Source organism: Oscarella lobularis, chromosome 8, assembly GCF_947507565.1.
Source record: "Oscarella lobularis chromosome 8, ooOscLobu1.1, whole genome shotgun sequence".
Classification (NCBI taxonomy): Eukaryota; Metazoa; Porifera; class Homoscleromorpha; order Homosclerophorida; family Oscarellidae; genus Oscarella; species Oscarella lobularis.
Genome location: NC_089182.1, coordinates 419,633 through 438,932, shown reverse-complemented (window position 1 = coordinate 438,932; position 19,300 = coordinate 419,633). Strand labels below are relative to the sequence as shown.

The following is a 19,300-nucleotide window of genomic DNA, read 5'->3' as shown; positions in this document are numbered from 1 at the left end:
TGACTGCTTTGTGACGTTCCCATCTTCGTTTGTCTCAGATATGGCAAATTTCGCCGTTACTGCTGTCACGGCTGTCAATCCTAAGCAAGCGAGCAAAGTCACAGCGGACACTAAGGAACCGATATTGGAGAATTTCGCCGAGTTTAACTTCATTGACGGCACTATAACGATAGACTTTTCAGAAACAATTAAGGCGTCGTCTCTGAATGTTAGCGGAATTTCTTTGCAAACTCTATATGAAAATCCCGTGGCAACTACGACCTTGACGAGCGGCAAAACCACGAGTCCTGATGGGCCAAGTATTACCATAACTCTTGCCGCAGCGGATTTAGAGACGATTAAAAGCAAGGAGCATCTGTGCACGCAAAGAGCAACGTGTTATCTAGTAGTGACAAAAGGAGTAGTGGAGGACATGAGTGGAAATCAAAACGAGGCCACAGGCACCGTGTATCCCGGAAAAATCGCGGTAAAATTTAATGAAGATACTACCCGACCGAGATTGACAGGTTTCACTTTGGATTTAACTTCAAACAAGTTGACTTTGTCCTTCGACGAGCCGATTATGGCTAGCCGCCTAAAAGCGACCGAAATATCGTTACAAAGTGCTGCTCGGTCTCTGGGTGGAAACCTCGAGCTCACTTTGACTGGCGGCACAGTTCTTTCGAGCGACGGATCTGCAGACGTTGAGATAGAGTTGTCGACGGTTGATTTGAATGAACTCAAACGTTTGAGCTTCGCGACGAGTAACGTCGACACGTATCTTCGTCTGACGCAAGATGCCGCTCAAGACATGGCATTCCGTCCGAACAACGTGGTGGAGATAACTGCTTTGAAGGCTCTGAACGTGACAAAGTACGTTTCAGACTCGGTACCTCCGACCCTAACGAGTTTCAACTTGGATCTGGACAAGCATCGTCTGGTTTTAACCTTCGATGAAACGGTAGACCCGAGCACATTGGTCTTCACAAAAATTGGACTTCATTCGGCAAAGACTGCAGGCGTAACGTACAACCTTACGTCTGGTACACTGGCCAGCAAGGAGGCGTCCACCGTCGTCACTGTTAGTCTAACGGACAAGGACGTTAGTGCTATTAAACTCTCTGCCAATCTTGGAACAACGGTCAACAATACTTACCTATCGCTAGAAGATGCTTCTATTGAGGACATGACTTCTGTTGCCATCAAAGCAACAGGAAGGCAAAAGGCTTCAAAGACAGTCACAGATGCAACCGCCGCTCAGCTGCTGAGCTTTACGATTGATATGCAGACGGGTGTGATGGAATTGAGCTTTAGTGACGTCGTCAAGGGTAGCACGTTCAATGCTCTTGCCTTTACTGTGCAAGATGCTCAAACGGCCACGACGGCAATAACGCTGAGCAAAACTACGACTTCGTCGGCGGTAGACGGCTACACGATTCAAGTTCAAATTTCCGGAGCTGATTTGTTCAGAATCAAATCTGTGAAAGGATTAGCGACTGAGTCGGGGAATACCTATCTCACGATGCAAGCGTTTGCAATAGACGATCTTTCTGGCAAAGACGTGCTTGCAATTACCGATGGAAACGCACTGCAAGTCACAACTTTCCAAGCTGATACCACGAAGCCTGTACTATCCAGTTTTGATCTCGACATGAATAAAGGAGAATTGCGACTCACTTTTTCAGATCCAGTTGATTTGGACTCGTTTGTTGTGACAAAATGGACTCTTCAAAGTAAAGTGGACAGCTCGGGAACGAGTTTCGTTCTGACAGGAGGAGTTCCTTCTCGATCAGCTGACGGAAAATCGGTGACCGTCGTCTTTTCCAAAGCTGACCTAAATGCTATAAAGAAAGACACGAAAATCGCAACTAGCCAGAACAACTCGTTTGTTAGCTTTCCAGCAGATGCCGTTCAAGATCTCGGAGGAAACAATGTGACGGCTATCTCTTCTGGTACTGCTCTCAAAGCGAACTTGTTAATCGAAGACGTGACGCCGCCCCAACTGGACGATTTTGCGTTGGATCTTAACACAGGTGTTATGAAGTTTACTTTCTCAGAAACCATCATCGCCAGCACCTTTAAGCCTAAGTCATTCGTTTTGCAGCCTCACGTCAACTCTTCGTCTGTGCCGGCGCAGCGCTATCCTCTCACTGGGGGCGAATTTTCTCCGGAGAATAGCGATGTTGTGACTTTGAATTTAACTTCTATCGACATAGACGAAATTAAATCGATTGCTGCCTTAGCAACTGGGCGCACCAGGACGCACGTTGCAATCAACGCTGGAGCGGTGCAAGACATGAACAACAACGATATTGCTGCTGTTGGCAAAGACGCGGGAATTCGTGCAACTGAGTACACAGCTGACACTACTTCGCCAATCTTGAATTCTTTTACACTCGACATGGACACCGGTATTCTGGCTATGACGTTCTCGGAAGCGATGAAGTCGAGCTCTATCAAATTTGACGAGTTCACTTTCAAGAGTTCTGCGGATGACGTAGTCAATTTGCGCGCTCTGTCGACGGGCTCTCGAACTGTGAAGGATTCTAAGCTTATCAACGTAACTCTTCTCTCTGCCGATTTGAATGCCGTTAAAAAGAACAAAGCTTTGGCCATCTCGCAAAGCACTACATTCCTTGCCTTGACAGCTAATTCTATTTCCGATACGGCTCTGAACAAAATCACTCCAATTACGCAAGAGGCGAGTGGCTATACAAGCGATACTACTGCTCCAATTTTGGAAAGATTTGAATTGGATTTGGATGCCGGGACTATTCTAATGTCGTTCTCGGAAACAATTGATAGCAGCAGCGTCAACACCAGTCTGATAAGTCTTCAGAGCACTAGCAGTGGTGGAAAATCTCGTTCTTTGGCGAAGTCTTTCGCTACTCTAATCGACGACGTTGCTATAACTCTTAATTTGGATTCGAACGATTTGGATGCAATCAAACTCGATACTGAACTTGCGTCTGCTGCCTTTTCTTCAAATCTCAACCTTGATAACGCGGCAGTGAAAGACATGGCAAGCATTGCCGTAGCGAAATTGTCTGAAGCACGGGTAGCTGACCAATTCACACCGGACACGACTAAACCGGAACTATTGTCCTTTGATTTGAACCTCGGACTGCAAAGGCTGTCTTTGCGATTCAATGAGCCGGTTGATGTCGGAAAGCTCGACGTGACTGGAATAACACTGCAAGGAAAGAAAAATACGTCTGATTCGGCTTTTCTGTTTCAATTGACGGCGTCGAGCTCAAGCTCAAGTGCTAATGGGCGAGACGTTGTTATCGATTTCGGTATTTCCGATTCGAATGGGCTTGCTGATAACACGGATGTGGCAGCCAGTCTCGAAACTACGTACATCAGCTTGGAAGAGTCGACGATCAAGGACATGGCGAGCCAACCTGTAAAAGTGATTCCTAAAACCGCGGCTCTTAAAGCAACAGGTTTTATTGAAGACAACCTGGCGCCGTCTTTAGACAGTTTTGTTCTGGACGTCGATAGTGGAGTTGTAAACTTGACTTTCTCCGAAACGGTCAACGGATCGACGTTCGATTCAAGCAGAATAACTTTGCAAAGTACGGTTAATGGTGTCGGCGTCAAGTTAAGCTTGAAGAAAGGAGACAGCGAACGTGTAGCAGAAACTATCATAAAACTCACAATGACTTCGGACGATTTGAACGAACTGAAGAAACTGACTGGGCTAGGAACCTTGCCGAGCAACACGTTTATTGCCTTATCATCAGGCGTAGTGAAAGACTCAAAGGGAAATCCAGCTGCAAGCATATTGTCTAGTGCAGCTAAGCAGGCGAAGACCGTGATACCAGATACCACTAGCCCGAAATTGGACGAATTCTCAATGGATCTAGACGAAGGCAAATTTACTTTATCCTTCGACGAGACAATGAACGTCAATTCCTTTGCTTTGTCTCAAATAACGATTCAAGACGCTCAAACGTTCAAAAGTGTCAAACTAGTTCCAAGCAAAAGTGTCCCTCCATCGAATAACGTCAAAGACGTCGTCGTCACGTTCAATAAAACCGAGCTTGATCAGTTGAAGGTTCTAGCGCTCTGCACGTCCGACGCCAACTGCTACGTTTCATTTCCTTCTACTGCAATCAAAGACATGGCTGGCAACAACGTTGTTTCTCGTCCAGATGGAGCGGCAGTGATAGCCAGTTTCACTCCCGACGAGACTGCTCCCGAGTTGGTCGGCTTCAAGGAATTTGATCTTAACTCGGGAACGCTGAAGCTTTCGTTTTCCGAAGCGATCAAAGCGTCTTCTATGATAGTCACGAATCTTAAACTTCAGGACTGGTTTGACAGTAGAGCCGAAACTTCGTACACCTTAACAGGAGGAAGCACTCAGAGCAAAGACGGCACGGTTATCTCTATTAGTTTGTCGGAAGATGATTTGAACGCCATCAAGGCCGACGAAAAACTCTGCACGGAGGGATCGGCGTGCTGGATTCGTTTTCCGGCGGCAACGTTCGAAGACATGGCTGGAAACAATGTCACCGCCGTTGAAGACTCTTTGACCTTTTTAGCCAGCGATACGGCCGATGTTTTCATTACCGATCTGACTGCTCCTCAAATGACGTCGTTCGATCTCGACCTCAATGGAAACATTCTCACTCTGAAATTTGACGAAACCGTTCGGCTAAACACGTTCAATGCTAAAGCTATTACGCTTCAGAATGCTCTTACGTCGGATTCTGCGTATACTCTGACTGGAGAAGACTCGAAAATAACCGTCGACAATGGAGTTGAAGTCAAATTTAAAATGCTTTCTATAGACGTGCAAAAAGTGAAAGCGATTCTCAATCTTGCTACCGAGCAGAATAACACTTATATATCTTTCACTGACGGACTGATTGAAGATGTTGCACCAAACAAGGACGGTGGCAATGCCGTCAGGCCTCGCGTTAACGGCACATCTGCGCTGCGTGTCAGTGTTTATACTTCGGATTCGGTCAGTCCGACTCTTGCAGCCTTCTTCGAATTGAACATGAATACAGAAGTCATGCAGCTTTCTTTCAACGAGCCAGTTGATGCAACAGTCAGCAAAATTGACTTTTCGCTCATCGTTCTTCAGCAGAACAGCGACGGAGGCGAGAACTACACCCTTACGTCCGGACAGACGATAGAGACACTCTCAGACAAGACAGTGCTAAAGTTTGCTCTAGTCAAAGCAGACGTTAGTGGTATCAAGCAGAAACTCAACTTAGCAACAGGAAAGGCCAACACTCACGTTTACGTGAAATCTGGTGCAGTTTTAGACGTGGCCGGTAATAAGGTGTTGGCTGTTTCCTCGTCCGCTGCACTGCAGGTGGCAACTTACGTTCCTGATACGACAAGTCCGAAACTGACAACTTTCTCTCTAAACATGGACGCGGGAACTTTGTCAATGACCTTTGATGATGTCATGAATGTTTTGACGTTGCTTCCGGAAAAGATCAGTTTGCATGGGGATTCGATTGGAACCGCAGCAACCAGCTATACTCTCAAGGGCGGATCTAGGCCAAGCGAAAACGGGTATACGATTACTATTCAATTAGATAAAGGAGATGTGGACGAAATTAAGAAAATTACTGGTTTAGCAGAAAGCAAGAATACCACTTTTATAAGTTTTACGGCGGATATGCTCGATGATGTGGCTGGCGTTGACATTATTAGCATACCTTCGTCAGAAGCGAAGGTTGCGACGAACTACGTCGCCGATAAGACCAAGCCTACACTTGATTCGTTTACTCTTGACGTCGTAAGAGGAGTGCTGTCATTGCAGTTCAGCGAAACTGTCGATACGTCTTCTATTGCTTTTGACAAATTCACCTTGCAAAGCTCAAGTAACAGCAGCGTCGCTTCACAAACTTTGACACTGTCCGGAGGAAAAGTTCCAGCGGAGTTCGGCCCTTCGTTTAATTTGACTCTCACAGCTGAAGATTTGAACAAGCTGAAAGGGTTTATCGCGCTGGGCACAAGCGCAGCAAATACCTTCTTAGCTGTAGAAGCAGGAGCGATTAAGGATTCCAACCAAAACGAAATTGTCGAAATATCTTCGTTTTCTGCGCTGCAAGCATCAACTCATTTGCCGGACAAGGAGGCGCCGACGTTGCTTTCGTTTGACTTGGACATGGACTCTGGAAAGATCATTCTAAAGTTTTCGGAGATTGTCAACGCATCCTCCGTCGATGCAACGAAGTTCACCTTGCAAAACGACGTGACCCCCTCTCCTGGAGGATCGCAGATTCTGAAGGGAGGCCAGGTGTCCGCAAGTAATAGTGCAGACCTTACCATAAACCTTACCAAGGCCGATCTCAACGCTATCAAAGCAAACAGAATTCTTGCTACCGATTCAAGCTCTTCCTTTATATCTTTTGCGTCGAATGCGTTCAGCGATATGAACGGACAAATAGCCGGCGCCTTATCTTCCGGACAGCAGGTTTCTGTTTTTACGGCTGACACCACTTCGCCAGAATTGGAATTCTACGATCTCGACTTGAGTCTGAATACACTGCACATGTTTTTCACTGAAACTGTGGACGTCGATACACTGAACATGAATCATACTTCTGTACAGAACAAGGAAATCGGTTTTACTTTGAACGTTAAATTCACTGGAGGAAAAACGTCTGTGTCTGCGGCGTCGGACGTCGTTGTGACACTGACGACGAACGATCTGAACGAAATGAAGAAAATCGACGGGCTTGCAACTGAAAAGGGCAACACGTTCCTCTCCGTTCTCAGCGCGTCTCTGAAAGACATGAGCGGAAACCCTGTCAAAGCTCTGCCGGATACCGCTGCGAAGGTGGTGAGGAACTTTACCGGCGATACTGTTCGGCCAACCCTCGAGTCGTTCGAAATGGATATGAATGCCGGAACGATAACGCTGTCCTTTTCGGAGACCGTAGACGGTTCGTCTCTTCAGGCAACTGCATTTGTGCTCCAAAGCGCGCAATTGTCTCCTTCGGCTACCTATACTCTCACCGGAGGAACGTTTCCAACAGGCAAGTCTCCTACTGTCACAATCACATTGTCGAATGCGGATTTAAATGCGATAAAAAATCTCACTGCATTGGCGGACGATGAGCCCTCCACGTTTTTGAGGCTCAAGGCTGGAGCAATTCAAGACGTGTCAAAGAACAACGTATCCGCGTCGGCAGCAATCAAGGTCAAAACCGGTGGCTTCACTGCAGACACGCTGCCTCCTACGTTGGTCTCCTACGATTTGACGATGACTGGCTTAACCGTTCCCTTAGAAATAGTTCTAACGTTTTCGGAGACAATCGATTCGACTACGCTCAAACCAGACCTTTTTACGTTTTCAAAGGCAAAGGGATCAAGCGAAGGTTACAAGCTTACCGGAGGAACGGCTGTCTCAACTGGTTTGACGACTGTCAAAGTCTTGGTTACCGACGCCGATCTAAAGGCTCTGAGGTCTAGAAGTCCTCTTGCCACTTCTGTTGCTACGACGTTTTTGAATATTTCGTTCGGCGCAATTAGGGATATGGCTTCTGTCTCTCTTCAAGCTGTCGGTGATAAGCAAGTCAGCGGATATACGGCCGACTTAACGCCACCTAAATTGTCGTCCTTTACACTTGACATGAATACTGCAGAGCTAATTTTGACCTTCGACGAGAACGTAAAACCTCTCACAGGCAATTTGTCCAGAGTGACGCTTCAAGACAAGTTGAACGGCAGCGGAGACTCTTTTACTCTGACTGGAGGCACGGCTATAACAAAGGCAACGTCAACAGAAATAGTTTTCTCTATAACTACCGCGGACATGAACAAGATACGTGAGAAAAAGACTCTGGCTTTAGGCGTGGACTCCACGTTTGTGTCCATGGTTAAAGGCATGATTTTAGACGTTGCGGACAACGAAGCGTCTGCCGTTGACACTTTGAATTCGATACAGGCTTCCAAGTTCATACCTGATACAACTCCGCCGCGATTGATATCGTTCGATTTTGATCTCGTTGGCGGAGCAATGATATTTACTTTCTCGGAGACAGTGAATGCGTCGTCCTTTTCGTCAAAATTTGTAACTTTGCAAAACACGCGATCACGTCCAACGGAATCGTATAGTCTGACTGGAGGAACGTTCCCTAAAAGCGACGGAACTATAATTGTCTTGACTCTGAGTTCGAACGATCGCGACGAGCTGAAGAAACTTGTGAATCTAGCAACTAGCTCTAAGAACACATTTGTCTCGGTTTCAAGAGACGCCGTCAGAGACATGGCAGGGATCGACGTGGCGAGAATTTATTCTTCGTCGGCGCTACAAGTCACAGCGTACACGGACGACAAGCAGAGACCGAGTCTTTTATCGTTCGACGTGAACATGGATGCGGCAGAGATTATTCTTACCTTTGACGAAACTGTGGAAGTTGCGAGTCTTAAAGTGACTGATATCACTCTTCAGAGCGATAACGATTCTCTTGCAAACAGCTACGTACTCATAACGTCTACGAAGCCACTGTTGAGCAGTTCTATCATCACCATCGAACTGTCTTCAAAGGACTCTGATGAGATTAAGAGATTAAAAATATGTTCAATCAAAGACAACTGCTTTCTGTCCTTTTCTTCAGCGTTTGTGCAAGACGTTGTCGGACTCAATGTCTTACCTATTTCCAGCAGTCAGGCTAAGCAAGTCGAGACACTGACTAAAGACACAACTGGTCCTGTAATTTCAAGCTTTGTTCTTCTCGACTTAGTTTCATCTCGACTGAATCTGACTTTTAACGAATTCGTTATTGCGAATAGTCTGAACGCTACTCAAATCACTCTCCAAGGACTGTTTGAGATTTCTGCTGGTGTTCAAAAGTACGAGCTAACAGGAGGTTCTGCCGAAGGAGCTGATGGCACTACCATTTCGATAAAACTCAACAGCAAAGACGTGGCTGCTATTCAGCAAATGTCTCGTCTTTGTTCGGAACGAGGCAACTGTTACCTGACAGCAAAGTCCGGCCTAATTGAAGATGCTTCCGGAAATCCAAACCAGGCCAAAGAGTCTGGTTTCCCGGGGCTAGTTGTTTCGACGTTTGTGTCTGATACAACGCGACCCACTCTCGATGCCTTCAGTTTGAATCTTAACACCAGAGCGTTGCTTTTGACCTTCTCGGAGCCCATGTTGACATCCAAGATGATTCTTTCAGGCATTTCGCTCCAAGACAATTCTACTGCCAAACTAGCTGCGGTATCTCTGACTGGAGGTGCTGTAGTTTCTCCCGATGGATCGACCGTGGTTGAAGTGACTCTTACAGAATCAGACGCAAACCGTTTGAAATCGGCTGATTTTGCGACTAAACAAAGCGATACTTTCATCACTATGACTGAAAATACGATAACAGATATGGCGAATAACAAAGTGATAGCGATAGCAGACGGAGGAGCTACCGGTGCAGGATCTTATTCTAAAGATCTAACGGCACCAACTCTTACGGATTTCCGACTTGATCTCAACAAGGATCAACTCGAGCTCACGTTCAACGAGCCGGTAAAGCCGTCTTCTATCGACTTTACAAAATTGGCTTTGCATTCGAAGTCGTCTGGAGGTGTCACTGTAAATCTTACTAAAGGATCTGTTGTATCGACTGCGTCTTCGACGATTATTGTTCTGAGCCTTGCCGAAAATGACGTCAAAGTAATCAAGAATACTGCCGACATGGGAACAAGAGCTAATAACACTTATTTCTCTGGCCAAAATGGCTTTGTTGAAGACACCAGTGGCAATAAGATCGGTGACATTGCTCGTACGAAAGCTTCTACTCACACTCCCGACGCTACAAAACCTCAGCTGTTGCATTTCACAATCAACATGCACACGGGATTCATAAATCTTACTTTTGATGACGTGATGAGCATGGCTTCTTTCGATTCTCGTGGATTGACAATTCAAGAAGGAAAACTGGTGGCCGAAGGCGGAAAGTTTTACAAGCTAACTCAGAAAGTTGCTCCGTCTTCTGCTGATGGATACGTAGTCGCATTCAAAATGGCCGACTCCGACCTTTTGGGAATGAAGAGTGTAGACGGATTGGCCATATCGAAGGAAACCACTTGGCTATTATTGCAAGCCAATTCTGTTGACGACGTGGAAGGTGTCGACATCATTGCGATAACGAATGGAAAAGCCGTTCAGGTGAGAGACTTCAAGCCCGACAACGTTCGACCGTCTCTGCTCACTTCTCGTCTCGACATGACGGAAGGCATTTTGAAGCTAGTATTTTCTGATACGGTCGATCAGTCTACGTTCAAAATCGATTTCATCACACTTCTCGACGAAGCGGGCGGCAAAACGACTCTGATACTTTCCGGCGGTGTTCTATCTCGTTCTTCCGACGGCAAAGAAATTAGTCTTGCTCTGAGCGAAGCAGATCTAAACGAAATCAAGAGGCTAAAAGATCTAGCCACAAAGTCAAGCAACGCGTTTATAAGTCTAAAAGAAGCCGCTGTTCTGGATTTGGCGAAGAACAATGCTACGGAAGTGGATGACAAAAGAATCGACGTTTTTGTTCCAGATACACGAAGTCCCGAAATTGTTTCTTTCACTCTGGATATGGATGAGGGAAGACTTGATTTTGTGTTTTCTGAAACGGTTAATGCCTCTTCTTTGAGCTTGGGGGACATAACGTTGCAACCTAGAGCAGACGCTTCATTGGTGCCAAAGCAAACGTTTTCATTTACTGGCGGAGAAAGTAGCACAAAAGACGGAACAGCCATTTCCGTTAATATCACAAAAGCTGATTTAGACGCCATAAAGGCGATACCAGAGCTGGCCTTTTCCTCGAACACCGTTTTCTTGTCGTATACATCAACCGCAGTAAAAGACATGAGCGGAAATCTACTGAAGTCCGCGCCAATTTCAAACGGAAAAGCAGTTCAAACGTTTACTCCTGACACGACAAACCCAGAACTGATTGAGTTTAGCATCGACATGGACAGTGGCGTATTAGATCTAACATTCAGCGAGACAATCAAAGCGGACTCAGTCACCTTTGGCAGCATCAAGGTTTCGGCCAACACTGATTTAGATGCGCAGTCTTTCACGTTAACAGGTGGAAAAGCAACGGAGGCAAATTCGGTTTCTTTGAAAATTAATCTAACTAAAAGCGATCTGTTCGAAATTCAAAAGCTGGAGAAATTGGCTGTAGACCTGGAAAGCACTTTTGTCAGTGTTACCACCACTGCCTTTACTGACATGCAAAGTAACAAGATTTCTAGCCTCGATAATCTCAAAGCAGCTTCTTTCGAGCCCGATGTCACTGTGCCAACTTTGCAAAGCTCTACTCTTGACCTCGACTCTGGAACACTTCTTCTTACTTTCTCAGAAATTGTGAATGTGACGTCTTTTGCTCTGGACAAAGCGTTTATTAGAAATCAGTCGGTCAATGGCTCTGAACAAAATCTGGCAGGGAGCACAAAGAGTTCTGCTAACTCTGACGTGATAACTGTGACACTTTCAAGTGCTGTGCAGAACAGTTTGAAAGCGAACCGTGCCTTGGCAGTAAGTGATGCAACATCTTTCATCAGCTTCACTGCTGATGCTATTCAAGATATGATTGGAAACGAACTGGCGGCGTTCTCTGCAGCCGAGCAAATTTCTAACTACGTTGCAGACACCAGCTCGCCATCGCTATCGTCTTTCACCCTCGATCTCAATCGTGGAGAACTAAAGCTTGTCTTTAGCGAAACAGTTAATGTTGACACACTGACTGTTTCGGGAATTCACATTCAGAGCGAAGAGAAAAAGCGAGTCAGTAATCGATTCCGAAGCCTTACGTCAGTCAGCTCATCGTCTAGCAAAAATGGTGCCGAAGTCGTAATTCAACTTGGAGACGATGACCTTAACTTTATCAAGTCTAAAACCGACCTCGGAACTTCGAATGAAAATACTTATCTCTCAATCGATGCAAAGTCAATAAAAGATATGGTGAATTTGGCTGTCGTTGCTATTGAAGAAACGTTTGCTAAGAAAGCGGACAGCGTTATTCCCGATGTCACGGAGCCGGAGTTGCTCGAGTTTGATCTGGACTTAAATACCGGCGTTCTCTCGATGAAGTTTTCTGAGTATGTGAATACGTCAAGTTTCAATTTTGCTGACATTCGCTTGCTCGAGAAAAGCGACGGCGGCGAAGAGGAATCTCTATCGGGCATCGAAGCAACGTCGTCGGACGGCGTAAGTGTTGACGCAACCCTGACAACGAGCGATCTAGACAAAATCAAGATCAAGACCGCTCTTGCCATCAGCAATGCCACGACGCACATTTCTTTCTCTGCAAGCTTTTTATCAGACATGAGTGGCCAACCGATTAGAGCAATCATGGATTCTGCGGCAAAAGCCGTAAACAAGTTTGTTTCCGACACAACAGCTCCGACATTGAACGACTTTGACATTGAATTGAGTGCAGGCTCGATTACGTTCAGCTTTGATGAAGCGATCGATGCTGGCACTTTAGATATGAAGCAGTTCACTTTGCTAAGCGGTCGTGGAAAATCGGCGCAGTCTGTTGACTTGACTGGAGGAGTTTTTGACACTTCCAAAGACGGTGCTGTAATCAAAGTAACGTTTCTGAAAGTAGACAGAGATGAAATCACAAAAGCAGCTCTCTGTACCGAGAAGGAAGACTGCTACTTGTCTTTTACTGATGGAGCGGTGCAAGATATGGCGACTAATGACATCGTCGAAGTCGAGAATGATGCTGCTCTTCAAGTCAAAAACTACGTCAGTGACGTTAGCAGACCGACTCTTGTTCGGTTCACGGAAATGGATTTAGACAGCGGAATCGTGACGCTGGAATTTTCGGAAACGGTCAATGCAACGTCTATTTTAGCAAGCACTATTTCCTTACATGAAGACTATGATTCAGCAAATAACATTACGCTGACTGGTGGCAAACTTCTATTAGGCGATTCTACGTCTGTGCAAGTGGAACTTCTCAAAGCTGATTTGGACAAGATAAAACTAAATACTAGAATTTGCACTGAAAGGAGAGACTGCTTTATTCGATTTCCCGACTCTCTCTTGAAAGATATGGCAGACAACAAAGTGCAAGAAGTGAACGTGGGTCTCACTTTTCGAGCTACAGAGCACGCCGCAACATTTTTCGCAGATGAGACTGGACCGACGTTGTCCGGCTTTGATTTGGATGCGAATACTGGCTTATTGACATTCACTTTCGACGAACCTGTTAAGGTGTCTTCGATTCAGGCGAGCTCTATCACGATTCACAATGCCGATTCATCCGCTACAGTTTCACTGACAGGAGGCACGACGATAACGTCTTCGAACGGTTTAACAGTTCAAATTCGTCTTCTTTCATCAGATCTTACAACGATAAAGGCAAATAACCGTCTTGCCACCAAAAAAGCAGATACTCTGCTTTCGGGAAAAACTTCGTTCGTTACTGATATGAATGACAGAGCAATGAAGAACGCTACAAATGTGACTGTAACGTTGTACACAAAGGATACAACAAGGCCGACGTTAGCAAGTTTCTCGAAATTAGACATCGACCAGGGAACAATTCTACTTTCCTTTTCCGAACCGATGAATGTCAACACCTTCATTGCTGGACGTTTTACTTTGCAATCAACGAATACTGGCGGAGTGAATGTATCGCTAACGGGTGGCGTCGCCTCTGCTTCGGCGAACAAAATTGACGTCACTATCACAATGATTTCCGACGACATCACGAGCATCAAACTAAAGCAATTGGCTACGCAACAGTCGGACAGCTACATCTCTTTTACCGACGGTGCTATTGAGGACATGGCTGGTAACGAAGTTGTGGCTGTTCTTAGCTCAAGTGCCGTCAATGCTGCTTTGTTCCAAAAGGACACCACGAAACCATCTCTGAACTCGTTCAGACTCGATATGGACGGAAGCCCTGCCTTGACGTTGACATTCGACGACGTCATGAATAAAGATACTTTGGATTCTACAGTGATCACTCTCCAAGGCACCGCTATTGGAGGCTTGTCGTACCAGCTAACAGGCGGAACGTCACCAAGTGACAATGGCTACGTCATTAGAATCGATCTTACTGCAACCGATGCCAACGAAGTTAGGAAAAGACGAACGCTGGCAACGTCTGTGAACGACACTTTTATTGCTCTGCAAGCCGCTACAATCAAGGATATGGCTGATCAACCAGTTTTTGCAATTTTGAAGGACAATGCTAAAAAGGCGGAGGACTACGAAAGGGATGTAACCGCTCCTCGGCTGGTATCGTCTTTTCTAAATGTCGCGCTTGGAACTTTGACTATGAGGTTCAGCGAAGCTGTTGACATTAAGACTTTACAAGCCACCGAAATTCGGCTGCAAAATTCGGCATCCGTATCAGACAAAGATTCAGTATCACGAACGCTGACTGGAGGCACGGCAGATCCAGACGACAGCGACGTTCAATTTGATATAAATCTGAACGCGGCCGATTTGAATTTTATCAAAAAATCAATTTCGTTTGGAACGACGGAGAACAATACCTACATCTCATTGACCTCGAAAGCCGTAAAAGACATGAGCGGTAACGAGGTCGTTGAAATAACGGCGGTAGACGCACTGAAAGCATCTAGTCACGTCATCGACAACGTCGCTCCGGCGCTGGCGAGATATTCGTTTGACTTGGACAATGGCGTTGTCACTCTCACCTTCTCCGAGACTGTGAAAGCCGCATCGATCAAATCGCGTTTTTTCACGTTTTCAAGCAGTGCCTTGCCATCGGCAAAGAGAGTCACATTGACAGGCGGATCCGTCTCTACTACTGATTCAACAGTTATTAGTATCACTCTCACTGAAAAGGATCTAAATGCTCTCAAAGCAGATCCTGTTCTTGCGGTCTCAAGCGCTTCGACCTATGTGAGTCACACGTCTGGTGCGGTCGTTGACATGAACGACATTGAAATAGCTGCTCGGCCGCTTTCATCTGCTCTCGCTGCTGGTCAGGTTCTTCCCGATGAAACGGATCCAGAATTGCAAAACTTTGAATTGGACGTAGGGAAAGGGCAGCTTATTCTCTCATTTTCGGAGACCGTCAACGCTTCGTCAATCGATCTCACTGATCTCACTCTTCAAGCGGGTCCAAGCAACAGCAGCACCTCTTTGAAACTATCTGGAGGAACTGCTTCGAAAGAGAACTCGGCAGTAATAACTATCGATCTTCTCAATACCGATCTGAATACAATCAAAGAAGACAGAGACTTCTGCGTGGGAGAATCGACTACGTATCTTTCCTTTACCACTAGCTTCATCCAGGACATGGCAGACAACAAAGTAACTCCTGTTTCTTCAAACGACGCTAAACGAGCTGCGACGTTTCGTGCCGACTTGACGCAGCCTATCTTGAATACCTTTGATCTGGATTTGACAACGGAAATCTTGCGTCTGCACTTCTCTGAAGCAGTAGACGCGACGACTGTAAATGTCGAGGAAATACTTCTTCAAAGTTCGTCAAGCGACAGTTCTGTGAGTCGAAAACTGACAAGCGGCAACGTTTTAAGCTCGAACGGGCCTATCATCGAGATCGAAATGTCGTTGGACGACTTGAATTTCATCAAGCAAGTGGAAACTTTGGGAACGAGCAATTCCACCACGTTTATCTCCATCACTGACCTCTTAGTCAAAGACATGAATGAACAACCTGTCGAAGTTATTTCGAATGGCAGTGCACTAATCGTTAGCGGATTTGGCAAGGACACTACTAAGCCAGTCTTGAATTCTTTTGATCTGAAAATGGTCGGCGGTGTTCCACCGCTCGTTGTCGTCCTTCATTTCTCAGAAACTGTCCAAGCTTCTACACTTCTAGTGGATCAAATATCTCTGCAGTCAGCGAAAAATGGATCTGACGTTGGCGCAATAACGTACCAATTAACAAATGGCTCAAAATCAGCGCCTAATTCGGCCGATATTGAAGTATTCGTCAGTTCAGCTGATCTCGCAGCTATTCGATCTCGACCTAAACTAGGACAAACAAGAGCAAATTCGTTTCTTTCCATTCTTGCAGACAGCGCAGAAGATATGTCAGGCAATAAGTTGGTAGCTGTTGCAGATACAGTCGCCTTAGAAGTGACCTCTCACTTGGCTGATCTCATACCACCAGAAATTTCGTCTTACAACTTTGACTTGGATTCCGGCTTTTTGACACTAAAAATGAACGAGGCAGCAAAGGCAGACAGTCTTAATGCGCTTAGGTTGACGTTGCAAAGCAAGGAAAGTTTGCCAGCTTCTTTCTACAAACTAACGGGCGGAGTTGTTTCTAAAGTCAGCGAAACGACAGTCCAACTGGAGTTGAGCAAATTTGATCTTGACGAAATAAAGCTGCTAAAGGATTTGGCAACATCGTCTGGAAATAGTTACCTTTCTGCGTCTAAAGGCTTTATTCTCGACGTTGCTGAGAACGAAGCCGATGAAATCTTGACATCTAAAGCATTAAAAGTATCGGAACTGACAATTGATGCGATTAGGCCTGTCTTAGACAGTTTTGACTTGGACATGGATTCAGGACTTGTTACATTCAGGCTGTCAGAAGTGATCAATTCATCGTCGTTCGTCCCTTCTTCGGTTACTTTCCAAAGTACAGCGAACGGAACTGACGCCCAGTCGTACACCCTGAGTGGCGGAAAAGTTCTAACTGGCGACAGCACGACATTTCAATTCAACCTTTCAACAAAAGACAGCAATGAAATTAAGAAGCTCTATCAATTGGCGATAAGCACTGCCACAACGTATCTCGTCTTGGGCACCAATGCACTTAAAGACATGAATGGAAACGGGATTGTTGTCGTTAGAGCAAAGGCTGCAAAGAAAGTTACCTCTTACGTCGAAGATCTGACGAAGCCTGAAATTCTGTCGTTTGATATGGATCTAAACACTGGTACTATCACTCTGTCATTTTCTGAAACGGTGAAAGTCTCGTCCCTGAATGTCAGTCAGATTACTCTGAAGGATAAAGTTCCATCACCAATTTCTTCTCTTACGCTTACGACTAGTTCTGTACGTCACGGAGATGAGTCTGATATCGTCATCAGTCTAAGCGACAAGGACTTGAACGATATAAAAAGCAAAACGTTATGCACGACAAGAGACAACTGCAGACTAGAAATCTTAGACGGTGCAATCGCAGATGTTGCAAATCTGCCTTTGCTTGGTCGCGTTGGCTTAAATGCCTTGCTTTGTGAGACCTTCACTCCTGACACGACTTCTCCAAGTCTTTTCGAATTTACTGAAATTAATCTCGCTCAGAAAACGATGAAGCTCACATTTACGGAAACGGTCAACATAACGACGTTCTCTGCAGCAAGCATCACGCTACAAAGCTTGTTTGAGACTCCCCTAAGCAAATACGGTCTAACGGAAGGAACAGCCGTGCTGAGTGATAACACCTTGGTCACAATAACTCTCTCAGCCATGGATGTGAACGCAATTAAAACCGACGTCAATCTGTGCACTCGTCGAGGAACGTGCTACGTCACAGCTACTTCTGCTCTTATCGAAGATATGAATGGAAATGCAGTGAATGAAGTTGTAGACGGTTTTCCAGGGAAAATTGTTGCTAAATACGTTAAAGATAACGTTCGGCCAAACCTAGTTGCCTTTGATCTGAACTTGACGGGAGGTGTTCTTACACTTGAGTTCGACGAGCCAGTGAAAGTGGCGACTTTAGCAACGACTGGAATTACGATTCAAAATGGGGTTAACAGCAGTGATTCCTACACGTTAACCGGCGGTTCCTCCGACAGCAGCAACGGTGCTTTGATCGTTTTAAAATTTAGCAAAAAAGATCTCGACTTTTTGAAGGCTTCGAACTTTGTCAAATCAAGAAATGATTCGTTCTTGAGCCTAGCTGATACGGCTATTGAAGACATGGCTGGCAATAAAGTAACAATCGTCGCTGGAAAGAACGTTCGCGTTTACTCCGGTGATGCGACTCTCCCTACGCTTGTGTCTTCGTCACTTAGTCTGCTAACCGGAAGACTCGAATTCGTCTTTAGTGAACCTGTTAGAGTTCTGCCGGATGGCGACATACGTATCAAGAATAAGTGCGTAAACGAAACGACGATTACTCTTACTTCAATCGTTCCAACAACTAAAGACTTTTCAACCAATGTAGTTCTAACTCTGTCGAATGCTGATCTTGCCTCTGTAAAGAATATGGACAGTCATGGCGACGGCATTAACAACACCTACTTCAGCATTGGTGGCAAAACGTTTTACGATTCGTCTGACAATTTTCTTTCGGCTGTATCCTGCAAGCAGGCATCGGATCATACGAAAGATACGTTGAGGAAGAGCCTGAACAGTTTTACTCTGGATATTGACAATTGCGCTCTTAATTTGACCTTTAACGGAATTGTGAACGTGGACTCATTCAAGCCAACAGCCGTTGTTATTCAAAGTGCTTCGACGGCTGCAGATGATCTATTCTGTCGTCTACAGAGCAAGACGAAAGCATTGAACAGTGGATTGAGCCTGAGCGTTCAAGTTTCTCTCAGCAATGAAGACTGCTTCTGCATGAAATCCAAGAGTGGACTCGCAACGTCAGGTGATAATACGTATTTGCGTATGGACGCCGACGCCGTTGACGACACGAATAATCTTGACGTCATAGCAGTGACAGACGGAAAAGCAAAGAAGGTCACGACGTTCATTTCGGACGGCACTGCACCTGTTCTGACGGCGTTCGAGATGAATTTGGACAAAGGCTGGGTGAATCTGACGTTCTCCGAAACGATGAACAGCAGCACATTGTCTCTGAAAGATGTTATTATACAAAATGGACCGAACAAAACGAGCAGAACATCGTTTTTTGTGTTAACCGGAGGAGAAGTAGTCAGTTCGGTTGACGGCATCACTTTGCGAATAATTCTCACGGAAACCGATCTCAATAAGATCAAGGCTGATTCCAATCTGGCCACGAAAATAGAAGACACCTACCTCGCTCTTGGTTCGGGAGCCGCATCGGATTTGTCTGGAAATCAGTTCGGTGGCATTGCAGAAAATGCGGCAGTCTCAGCAGACGATTTTGTTAAAGATTCGTCGCCTCCCAGTCTAGACTCCTTCACGCTCGATATGAACAATGGGAAAATGGTTCTAACATTCTCAGAAACTATTCAAGTGTCAACGTTTAACGTTTCGTCGATAACTATTCAAGGCACTCGGTCTGAAGCGCTGGCGAGCAACAGTGTAAGATTGACGAGCGGAAACGTGAACGGGACCAGCGAGACCGTCGTAGAAGTGGATATTTCCATCGCCGACCAACAGGCGCTTCAGAAACTTCTTTCTGTTGCCGTCTCCCTTGGCTCGACCTACCTTTCTCATTTC

General features: G+C 45.6%; 1 protein-coding gene across 1 annotated transcript in view; it reads left to right on the top strand.

The window, feature by feature from the left end:
* Positions 1 to 19,300, top strand: part of LOC136190032 (mucin-3B-like) — a 41,252-nt gene that overhangs the window by 21,866 nt on the left and 86 nt on the right. The window contains exon 2 of the mRNA XM_065978107.1: positions 39 to 19,277. Coding sequence (XP_065834179.1) covers positions 39 to 19,277 — 19,239 coding nt within the window. The remainder of the gene's footprint in view (positions 1 to 38; positions 19,278 to 19,300) is intronic.